General features: G+C 38.9%; 1 protein-coding gene across 1 annotated transcript in view; it reads right to left on the bottom strand.

Annotated features, from left to right (window-relative positions):
* FOCAD (focadhesin) overlaps positions 1 to 12354 on the bottom strand; it is a 127344-nt gene that overhangs the window by 49776 nt on the left and 65214 nt on the right. Inside the window, exons 16-19 of the mRNA XM_059833666.1 lie at positions 5996 to 6130; positions 5551 to 5601; positions 4807 to 4890; positions 3175 to 3307 (exon numbers count right to left, since the gene is read on the bottom strand). Of these exons, the coding sequence (XP_059689649.1) occupies positions 3175 to 3307; positions 4807 to 4890; positions 5551 to 5601; positions 5996 to 6130 (403 nt within the window). The remainder of the gene's footprint in view (positions 1 to 3174; positions 3308 to 4806; positions 4891 to 5550; positions 5602 to 5995; positions 6131 to 12354) is intronic.

The following is a 12354-nucleotide window of genomic DNA, read 5'->3' as shown; positions in this document are numbered from 1 at the left end:
GCCGAAGAGAAAAAATTCTCTGAAGGAGGACAGCTCTTTCTCTGCTGGTAACCATCCACAACCATTGACAGAGACACCCTAGCAATAGGGTGTCATATTACTGCACTTACTAGTTATGCCAAAGCCATTATAAACCATTCAAAACCAATTCTTCAGGCAAGAGATACAAACCAAGAATCCAGGCTGCCAGATACAATGCAAACTAGAGAATCTGGATAAATTTAGTGAAACACCTTGTGCTGCTTTTGGCTGGGGTAGAGTTAATTTTTTTCATAGTAGTTAGTATGGGGCCATGTTTTCGATTTGTGCTGGAAACAGTGTTGATAAAGAAGGGATGTTTTAGTTACTGCTGAGCAGTGCTTACACAGAGTCAAGGCCTTTTCTGCTTCTCACACCACCCCACCAGCGAGTGGGCTGGGGGTGCACGGGAAGTTGGGAGGGGACTCAGCTGGAACAGCTGACCCCAACTGACCAAAGGGATATTCCATACCATATGATGTCATGCTCAGCATATAAAGCTGGGGGAAGAAGGAAGGCGGGGGGACATTCGGAGTGATAGCATTTGTCTTCCCAAGTAACCGTTACGCATGATGGAGCCCTGCTTTCCTGGAGACGGCTGAACACCTGCCTGCCGATGGGAAGTAGTGAATGAATTCCTTGTTTTGCTTTGCTTGCCTGCACGGCTTTTGCTTCACCTATTAAACTGTCTTTATCTCAACCCACGAGTTTTCTCACTTTTACCCGTCCGATTCTCTCCCCCATCCCACCTGGGGGGAGTGAGCAAGCAGCTGTGTGGTGCTTAGTTGCCAGCTGGGGTTAAACTACGACATACCTAGATGTGCAGCAAAAGCTGGAATATCATCTTTTAATGCTTGGAATCAGTCTGAAGGAAAAAAAGAGATAACTAACATCACAGGAACAAAATTCTTAGCATACTTCCTGCAGAGATACACCTCTCAATAACAATAATAAAAAATAAAAAGCTGTTGTCTAAAGTTTACAGTTTGTCAGATGGGATTTTTTTTAATTCTCTGACTACCAGGTTTCAGACAGGTCTCCAACATCCAGAATGAAAAACTATTAAAATAAAAAATAAAGGTGGCTGTCATACCACTTCTGATACCCTGTGGACTCTAATGCTTTGACACAATATGGAAACTGAAATGACAAATCAGTTTTAAAGGAGTTTGCAAGATAACGTTACTTAAAACTTCACTTTCCAATGCTTCACATAAGCAGACAGCTATGGTAAATTGAAATTGCAGTGTGTTCCAACCAACAGCCATAGAAAGTCTACTTTTATTTTGTTTCCTGATTTTTCCTCAGCTCTTTTGCAGAAATAGGCCCTATAGATTTGTTTGCAAGCTTAGACATTTTCGTCCCACAGAGCTAGAGAAGGTACTTGGAAAAAACCCATAATTCAATAGTAATGCCAGCACCAAGCCTACCTTCTGGTTGGAACCTTTTAACTGCAACTGCCATAGCATTAAGCATTCAACTGTTCAGGAAGAAGCATGTGGAGGCTGAAAAAACCTACAGATTTTCCTCCTCCTGCAAGGATTGAGAAAGAGGCAGGGAAGAAAAAGAAGCAGCAATTCAGAGTTGAAGGAAAAGCAAAAAGGAGTGAGATCTCACAAGCAGCAAGCTAAACTTCCTTTAGAAGTCTCAGTTGATTTGGTATGCACCACAAGGATTTCAGGGGAAACTTTAAGAAGCAGACAGTATCTTCTTTAAAAGCATCTTGGTCCTTCTCCTCTTAAGCAGTAAGGAAGTAGTCAATTAATCTCAATAACATGTAACATCAGGATTCCAGCAGACAGGAAGGCACAGATTCAGCTTCAATAGAACAGAGACTTCATGGCTCTTGGCCTATCTTGGACATTGTCTCATGAATCCAGTTTCATACCCTTTCAGTGCAACAAATAACTCACGACAACTACCCCTGCTGGTCACTAAAGCTTTTGCTCAACTGTTCTATATTCTGTGTTAACTAACAGTGTTAGAAGATGACGACTCCCTGAGGGAGAATCTCTGCAGTGAATGTTTGGGTTGGAAAAGCTATTTGCATATATGTTGTTATACCAGTCTGTGGTAGCTGCATCTTTTTATTCAGTCTGTTCTCTCTAATGTCCATTTTGGTCTCCCATCTTCCTGGTAAGTTGCCTATTTCAGCATCTGTTACACAGCTTGAGTTTTCTGCCCAGATACATCACTCTCTTTCATTGAAGTAGGTTATGTCAGTCTTCCCCACAAAGCCTCCAGAACTTACTAGTTAGCGCATATAGACTTTTTAGATGAGGCTGCACATACTCCAGACTCTACTGCATGGAGTATTTAATGAATGGATCTTTCTAGGAGCCCCCACTGGGGGAAAATACTACAAAATATTACTCATGGCAATGTTTACAGGTTGCAATCACTCATCAAGATCCCAGGCAGTCTACAAACAGTGAAATAACAATGCCTGTGTCCAGGCACTAACATCACAATCTTGTAAACTGGAAGTGAAAGATAGCATTAATGAAAGTAATCAAGTGAACATTAAAAAACCCAAATACAAAAGGTGATTCAACTGCATAGTTGTCAAAAAAGTGCATCAACCAGAGACCATCTGTTGAAGCATACTTCTGTATCAATGTGCATCACTAAAATTAGGCATTAACCATAGCACTAATATCTTAATTAAGTAGATTTTGTATACAGCATTGCTTTAATACTATTAATACTCTGTTTATAAAACACTATAGTTTTGGGTGTGGGTTTTTCTTCTGCAGTCCATGCTGGGCTAAAATAAAGAGCTGCCTTTAAAAATGTGTGCTCAGTCCTGCTTATTGAAGTTGCATTGTAACGAAACAATGGGCACTTGAAGTAAATAATAAGCTACTGGCTTTTCCTATAGGACAGATAAGGATTTTTAAGTTATGCTATAAGCATTTCTTCCACCATCAAGACCTAAGACCTGCTGTCTCCCTAAAAATGGGTAGGGGGTTTTGTTTTCCTCTGAACTTTTACATTTTTTCCCTGTAATTTGGTAAAAAATTTTCCCAGGGAAAAAAGAAAAAAAAGCGGGGGCTACACTTTAACATGACACTCCATTTTAAGAAAGACACATGTCTGCACAGTCACTGTGATTATAAATCTGCAAAGTAACCTCAAATACTGAATATATTGTACCTCCTAAAACAGGAGGTGGAGTTAGAGACAACAGCTTGATATATGAAGAACCCGGAACGAAAAGATCCGCCTCCTTCTCCTCTTCATCTTCATTCATGTCTGCCTCCTCCAGTGAGTCAACTTCTGGTCGTGCCTGAAAGATTAAAAAAAGGAAATGTCAGCACAAAACTTCCGAATCATCATTACCTTTCATGATTCCAAGTGTCAATCAAGTGTCAAAAATACTAACTAAATATGAGAAGTTGCCCATTTCATTAATTTCACTACATTTCATTAATTTGAAGCTGAAAGAATAAAAGCTTTTCTTCTACCTGAATGAAAGGCAAAACTGTTTAATAAAAATCACATGGGTATGTAAATCCGTATCTGTAACAGTAGAATTAATCTCGACATTTCTAGACTGAACTAATATTACCAAAACTTAATTTTCACTCTGATGCTTCTTCAATTAGAGTAAAACAATGTTTTATATTGGCACTTTAATATACACAGAGCATTTCTGCTAGACGTTATTTTTCCATATTAGTTTTCAGAATTTGAAAGACTGCAGCATATTTACAGTGCTTTCAATGAAAACATATTTATTCGTTTTCTAATGAGTGTGAAGTAACAGCACCAATAATACAGAGCTATGTACTATCGTGGAAGATTTAGCATTGAAGCAGTGTTTAGAGATTCCCCTCATTCTATATTGTTCTCTTCTATGCAAAACACATTTTTCATTTGTAAGTTTTATGCTGAACTCTAGTCATCGATTTATATAAAGCAAGTATGTTTTTCAATGTTAAAGTTGCTTAATCAAACGTTTTCATTATAGCCAGTTAATACACGGAAATGGAGCCAATCCTGTATTAATGCAGTAAATAAAATCTTACACAAGTATTTACTATGCCATAAAGTACCAATGGACTACTGATTATTGCCTAGTCTCTCTTCCAAGTTTATTGTAAAAAAAACAGTCACATAGATGACCTTATATGTACATCTCCTTGCACTCTTTCATTTTGTAAGGTTATTGAGTCAACTGATCAGACAGCAGTTTCAGAGTTCAACAGCCCTCTACATACTTAAAAAGCTTTCCAATAAGTACCTCAATTCCTTTCTGGCTGCCTTCATCAACAAAAATCAAAACGTTAAGCTGTAGAAGTTCAGAGCAGAAACACAGGAAAAGTTTTTAGCATAGTTCCAAAAATAGCACCTACTTTTCAAACTGACTTGCCCATTTCAGGAACAGAAGCACTAAGCATAAGTGTGACTGCAATGCATGAAGCAGTAATTGTAAGAGCTGCTTAGTGTCAAGACTCAGCTGCAAGCACTAACAGAAGAGCATAAAATGCAAACCAGATGCCCAAAAAATAACCTGCTGATTCAACTAATGGAAGAAGAAAAACTACTTTCCAGCTGCTTAGACCTCAATCTCCATTTGTGCCTTTCCCCTCTCATAATTCCTAGTTATGCTAATCATACATAATATCATCCCATTTCACCAGCAGGAGCTCATATTCCTTCTATGACGCTCTGATGGTTGTCTGGTAGAGATGGCACAAGGCCTTGTTTCCCTTCCAAGAGGATACAACCCATGTCAGATGGAAGTGTCAGATGTCCTTATTATTAAACATCCAACATCGCTACCTGTTCAGGAAGATGAAGGATTGTGTGTTCTTCAGAGCCAAATGATGAGAGTGATTTATAGGCCGAAATGGCTACAACAGCATCCTAGAAAATTAACAGGAAGAAAATCACAAGCACAGCATATGATATTGCTACCTACTGGGAACTCCACATACAAAGAGCCTATCCACTAACTGCTGAATGCTGAAAAAGACTTAAAAATTATGTTTTCCTGAGGTGCACTCTCACTTGCTTGCTTTATATATACACAATGCAAACTAGCAAGACCAATTGTCTAGGCTTGATAGCAAATATTCTGATTGCTATACTCCATTAGTGCTGTGATAGTAGTTGATGTAGAAATATCCCAGCTATATTTAAACTAAAATACTTTGATTCTACCAGCCCCATGACAATAATGGTCCAACGTTCCCACTGCGTTACAATACCCCACCAAAGAACTGAGTTAGTTGTCACAGCTGCAGCTTGGCCAAGAATGCTTCACTATATCAAGGCTGAAGTCTACCAGAGGAATCAAACTAGTTTGTGTTACAGTTCTGCTTGGACGTGGCAGACGTTAAGATCACCAATTACTACATTTCATGTGCAATACGTTGCTTCAGAAACAGTGTTAAACGGTCAATGACAAGAAGAAAACCCTACTAGAAAACAAGATTGCTGACACTTATCACCTTGTCTTGACAGAAAGGTATGAATATCCAGTTGCTGACACCAGGAATTAACATATTCAGCTGTATCACCTACCTTATTTTGTGTGTTTTTCCAAAGGAAGCTGATAACTTGAGCTTTGAATTTCTATAGAAGCAAACAAAACAGGCATTCAGATTTTCTTTAACAAAGTAAGAGGTTGAATTAGAGACAGTTACCTGAAATAAACTGCTGCCACATCAACATGCACTGAGCTAGGGAAGTGGAAGGGGTGCGGGTTTGAACTGTAGATGCATTCATATGTCCTCACATTCTGGGAGAGGGAAACCTGTCATCAACCTTGCACTGGAATTTCTCACCTATTTTCAAGGATTCAGTAATGCAAGCTAAAATTGTGAATCTGTATGGAAATGTGCATTATGATTAACCTGAATTAGGCAGTGGGTGCAATTTAGAGATATTAAAAACAAGCAGGCACCTTTAAAACTCATATACAAAGATACACTAAAAGATAGACTCACCTTAGTTGGTGAGTACATACCTCATATTCGTTTGTATTCACTGTTAACGAGGGAACCAAGGCAAACAATTCATTCAGCGCTTTTAAAATGAGGGGTCTTGTATCACAACTCAGCTTTGGTGACAGAGCATTCCATGTAGAACGGATGCAAACAACCTGGAGGGAAAGTGGGAAGCACCGTTACTAACAGCAATCCTAACTTGATTTAAACAACATTTCTTAACAGCACTTGCCTTCTTTCTTCTTACTTGAGAACAGGAATTAATATAGGGTTCATAAAAAGATACAAAAAGCAAGCATGTTAAAAATTCACTTGTATTAACAGTCTCACAGTATATTAATAGACATCATGCAATAATACTGAACAACTCTTCACCAGATAAAGCAGCTACCAGTAGGAATAAATAGGACACTGTTAGCAATACACATAAAGCTGTAGATGTATCTTCATATAACACTACTGCTCTACTTCACTTGTTCAAATTAGCTTGAAAGCAATCTGTCTCTGGGACTTCAACAGGATGAAAGCAGAGGAAGCTACAGAGGAAGCTATGTTCCCCAGGAGCCCTACAAAACAAAATGACCTTAATCTTTAAACGCAACCAAATCCAACCAAATTTGCTGAAAGAAGAATATAAAACTGCAGGAATCCAGGAATTGTTGGGAATATGTCCAATTAAAATAAACACTAACACCACAGTTTCATTAGCCCTATACTAAGCATGTCAGTTCTTACAATTTACTATGAGAGAAATAACATCAACAAACTAGAAACATAAAAAAAAATAATTGCCAGGAAACCACAGATTATAGTAATATCATGCTTCCAATTGTTAACTTACAAAAACTGTGAAACTGGTTTGAAAATCATAGAATTTATTTTTATTCTGTTAATAATGGATTTGGAGTCTTGTCATTTGCTTTCCAAGTCCTCAGAACACAGTAACTTCACCCTCTTAAATCTGCCTTTGCAGTTATACTAGAAACCAGAAAGTTACTGTACATTAAATAGAAGCTGAAATCACTTTAGATACAATTCTGCAGTCTCAGCTATTAGGTCCTCAGAAAAGAAGAGGGGAAGCAACCACAACAAAATATTGGCAATAGCAAGTAAAAACAGGAGTATCTGCAGGCTTCCATGCTAGAAGGAATCCAGTATAAACTGGAAAAATCACACTTTTTCTGGTTTTTTGTTCCCCCCCCCCCCCCCCAACTCAGGAGGCCAATATTTGGTTACAGGACAAACATACCCTGAAAAGTAACTTGTCATTACAGATGATAAATTTAAACACTCAGAGCACCTTGCAAGGTATGGTTTTAAGGTTGGTGTTTTTTCACAGAGTAGAAATCACTGGGAAAAAACAACAACAAAAAATTGAAATGCTCCAACAAAAAGGTAACGCAGCATAGAAAGAAGTCTAACCTCCTCTTTAATACCTACAGAGGGTAGGAAAAGCTGAATAATTAAGTTTCAGAATGTAATAGTACTAGATGCATGTACCCTGGTGGTTAGGTGGCAGAAAGACTATCAAAAGAGAATTCTCACACAGATCCAACATATACTGGGAAGCATTACAGCATGGTAAAAAGCATTAGTTAGCCAGCTCAACACATCTGAAGAATTTTTTTAATTGTATAAACCAATAGCCAAAATCTGTATGAGATTTTACCAGCTGAACAGAAAAAAAAAAGGGGGGGGAGGAAGTTCTACAGCTTGTTTCTCACAATTGGATGGTTTCCTTAGCAGCAAACAAACCCTCCCCCTACTCACATTAGCATTTGGTAAACAACAGCAGATCTCTTGGGTTTTTTGCCCTAGCCTAGACTTCTGGGGCTCACAGACATTACACTGAATAAAAACAAGAACCAAGTGCATTATGAAACATATTCACAGCAACCTCTGTATTACAGTGTTGTTTCACAGAAAACATGAAAATATTGGCTCTATTTATCAAGTCAGTAGTTAGTTCACTCTCATTGCAAGCTGCCTGGAAGAATATTCTGGAGACACGCTTCACCTTCCAGACCTCAATTCAAAAAGGCACTCCACCTTTAGCCTAGCTTTAAATACATGGACAGTCCCACTGAATACAAGATCACTTTTTATGCCTAAGTTCATTATTATCCTTAAGCACTTTACCAAAGTATCCTTAATTCAAAGTCATGAGTCTCTGAAATTGTTAAGCAACTTGTCAGCAAGGCACTTGAGATATTGTGACTGGAAACTCAGTGCCACATAATTAGTACAAGATTTTACAGTATGGAGAGAAGAGAGTAATCTTTTGGGTCATATGAAAGGACAAGGAAGCAGACACTGGAGTTTTATTTTGTTGAAGCTTTGGAAGAAAGTGAAGGCTTTTATTTCTCCTAGCTGAAAAAAGGAATGCTCAAAAGAGAGTTGTACAGATTAATTGTTACAAAAGCATTTTGATTTCTTCAGACAGAAGGTCCTCCTGAAGTAAAGGGATTACTACTGTGCAGCAGTACCAGAGCTGAAACGCGAGCTTTTCTTATTCTCTTTTTCCTAGTGTTGCCAGTCAGCACAGCGCAGCATGAGTATGTTAAGTACAGAGGGCTTTTTTTGAAAGCTGCAAGCAATAACATCCAAATGAAAAAACTGGCACTGTTCCACTCAGCCCAGAAATTCCTGATGCTTAGCTTTATTTCCAAGAAAACATGATTCAAGCTTCAGATGAGAACAAAACCTGCTTTGTTCAGAGCACCCACACACACAAAGAAGTCTCCTCACAAATGTGAATACTTCTACTTAGGAATGCTAAAAAAAGTCCTCTCTGTCTTCTGCTTAGGTTCACTGCAGTATTTTATGAAGAATAACAGCAGCGTACAGGAATATTTCAAGCTGAGCTGTGGCCTACTCTACAGGTTCCTCTTCAAGTCTGAAAGTGATTTGAATAATTTTATGCACATTGGAAATTCTTCAGACTGTTCCTCAAACCAATCCAGAAGCTTTTAGAAATCTGTGATGACTCACACAGTCAAAGTAAATGGCCTTTCTCACCTTCCAACCTTATGAGAAGTGTTCAGGAAGTAAACATTACTCTGGTCCCTCTGGAAAGGGAAGGGAATACAATGAAACACTCATCTTGAAATCCATTCACGGCCAGTACCCCTATGCCCATTATCCTCACCTCGTTTCTCCTTCAGTAGGAAGGCAACAATTTACACTGCAAAATCAGCTCAAACCACCAGTTTAACTCATCTACCTGTTTCACAGTCAAATAAGCACCTTCACAGTCCTCCATGTACTCTTAGATGAGAGTTTGCCTTAAAAATTCAGTTATTTCACTATTTGTTTACTGATTCCTCTTTGCCATGAGACCTGAAGTAACAGGCAACTACTAAACTGATGATACACAAGATCTGTTCATCATTCAAGTCATCTTTTTGGTATGCTCATGTGTTTGTATTCAGCTTCTAGAGCTCAGAATGAGCTCTAAGATCTCTGCTGAAAAGATCAGCTTTTGTTCTGCAGGTAGGGCACAGTGATTTCAAAAGCTGATTTCACCAGCTGCTGCAGTGATTCTTTGCTGAGCAGAATAGGGATACTGCATGTGCCTGCTCATATATCCACTCATACTGGTGTAAGGCTTATCAATCTCTTTCTTTTTTTTTTAAACCATTCATCTATGCTCTTTATTAGGTATCTCAAAATGACGTCAACATTTACCTCTAGGACTAATGCTCATTTGAGATGAAAAAGGAGCCATCCATATATCAACAAGCCTGTCACAGAATCATAGAATCACTAAGTTTGGAAAAGACCTGTAAGATCATCAAGTCCAACCATCAACCAACACCACCATGCCCATTAAACCATGTCCCACAGTGCCTCGTCCACACGTTCCTTGAACACCTCCAGTCAGGGTGACTCCACCACTTCCCGGGGCAGCCTGTTCCAGTGTCTCACCACTCTCTCAGTAAAGAAATTTTTCCTAATATCCAGCCTGAACCTCCCCTGGTGCAACTGGAGGCCATTTCCTCTTGTCCTGTCGCTAGTCACTTGGGAGAAGAGACCAACACCCACCTCTCTGCAACCTCCTTTCAAGTAATTGTAGAGAGCGATGAGGTCTCCCCTCAGCCTCCTCTTCTCCACAGTGAACAACCCCAGTTCCCTCAGCCGCTCCTCATCAGACTTGTGCTCCAGACCCCTCACCAGCTTCGTCGCCCTTCTCTGGACACGCTCCAGCACCTCCATGTCCTTCGTGTAGTGAGGGGCCCAAAACTGAACACAGTATTCGAGGTGCGGCCTCACCAGTGCAGAGTCTGTGTTTCAGCCCGTCCACATGCTCAGGAAGACATCGCTGTTATCAGGTCACATTCAGCCCATTGAGGGTTAGGTGTTTAGAATGTTTCTAAGGGTTAGAAATGATGCTGCTGCCATCTTCTGTATTCATCCTACCTTCTATAAAGCTGAAAGACTACTAGGCCATAACTACTATCTAGCTATTGACCACAACTTAATCAACTTTGTATAGTGAAGAAAATAATGACCACACATTTACACAATTACTCTAACTACAGCACAGCAGTGAGACATAATTTGTCCTACTTAAACCTTCCTGCATAAAAATAAGCCTCACCTGGCTTATTTTCACCTTTGAAGTTCTGCATGACAGCTCAACAAGCAGTCAGTACAACATTTTTTATTTCTAGGCACTAAAAAATGTCTGTGAGATGCTCAGCCAGTGATACAGTTCTAGCTGAACAATTATACAAAACTCACAAAAAGAAGTAGTTGAGTTCCATAGGAAGCTTGACTAGACAGTATTATTCACACTAGAACTTTCATTTTTCCTTGTGAGATTCTTCCAGTTGCCCATGCTCTCTCTCTCTGTAAGGAGCCATGTATTCTAGTGAAAACTTAAGTAATTTCCTTGCAGCATTGGGTCAAATCTCACTTAGCTCCCTGTGGAGAATTTCACTTTTCAGATTTGGCACCATCCCTAAAATAACTCTGTCTGGAATTTATCTGTTGCTACCATTTGTCTTTCAGATTGCAGGCTCCACTGCAACAAAAACAGTGCAAAACAGGAAGAGCCACAAAGCCAAAAAAAAAACCCCCACAACCAACCATACAACCCAACAAACAACAACTCCCCCCACCTGAAACCACAACAACAAACCAAACAAAAATACCAAACCCATAACAATGCAGGCTTAGAAAGAAAGTCTAGACAAAAAAAGAAAAAATAGCTATGGCAGAGCAAGGTATGAGTATATATACTCAGCCTTTTAAAAGGGGAAACACAGCAGAATTGCAAATCAAAACTCTTCTTTAAACAATCTGAGCAAATGCCATGAAAATTTATTCCAGGTCTATGAAATTAAAGCAAAGCAACAGAAGACTCAGTCAAAGAGAAATATAAATCCGTCTATGTACTCAAGTCAAATGAAGGGATATTTACGAACATACTCTACAAAGGCTTTAAGACAGATAGTTCTGGTGTTAATCTGCACTGAAAAAAATCAGCATGGTTGGTATCACTGAATTTATGTCATTGCTGAATTAAGCAGTCACTTCAGTGAGTGGAAAGCACATTTTAGAGTGCAATTTAAAAAACTGAAGATGCCTTTTGAGTTCAATCCATTTCAAGAATAGCAAACCCATGAGTATGTTTCTATGGTAACTACCACTGATGGCTAGAAACACCTAATCTGGTGAAAATGATGCCTCTCTTTCCCATCTAGCAAAACACACCGTTTGTAAGAATAACAAAATATCTCTTTGACTATCCAGGAAAACACACATATCTATTAGCACTGTAAGTTCTTACTAAACTAGTCAAATTTTAACTTTGTAACGAGCCAGTTGTCTGGAAACAGAAAATAAACCTTGTATTAATATGCAGAGAAACAAAAGTTATGTATTCGTGGGGTCTCATTTGATATTGTCATTTATGAAGACTACAAAATGACTGGCTACCCAAGGACATTCAATTTCATTCTTTCCTACAGTATCACACACATTCTCCAATTTCAGCTAACAGATGAAAAATGGCCATAAAAAGAGGCAGCAATCTAACAGAAGTTTCAGATTTACCAGGTATCCATTCAATGCCTAAGCAATGGCAAATTGCACTCCGTAGTAATTGTTTGGAACAACTAGACATATTAGCATTTTCAGTGTCAAACCCCACAGCAGATGGAGCTAAGTGAAATCTGCAAGAACAACATATATCAAATGTCTTTTATCAGCTACATCAAAACAGCATATTGGTTTTGGACCAGGTATATTTGGTATGCCAAAAACACTGGCCCTCCATTAAGTCACACATAAACAACAATAGTATTACAATAATCATATGGTACCTTATACAGTATTCCACTGAGGATTGTTTTCCACACATATTCATGTACAG

Source organism: Gavia stellata, chromosome Z (genome assembly GCF_030936135.1).
Source record: "Gavia stellata isolate bGavSte3 chromosome Z, bGavSte3.hap2, whole genome shotgun sequence".
Classification (NCBI taxonomy): domain Eukaryota; kingdom Metazoa; phylum Chordata; class Aves; order Gaviiformes; family Gaviidae; genus Gavia; species Gavia stellata.
This window is presented reverse-complemented; position numbering and strand designations above follow the sequence as displayed.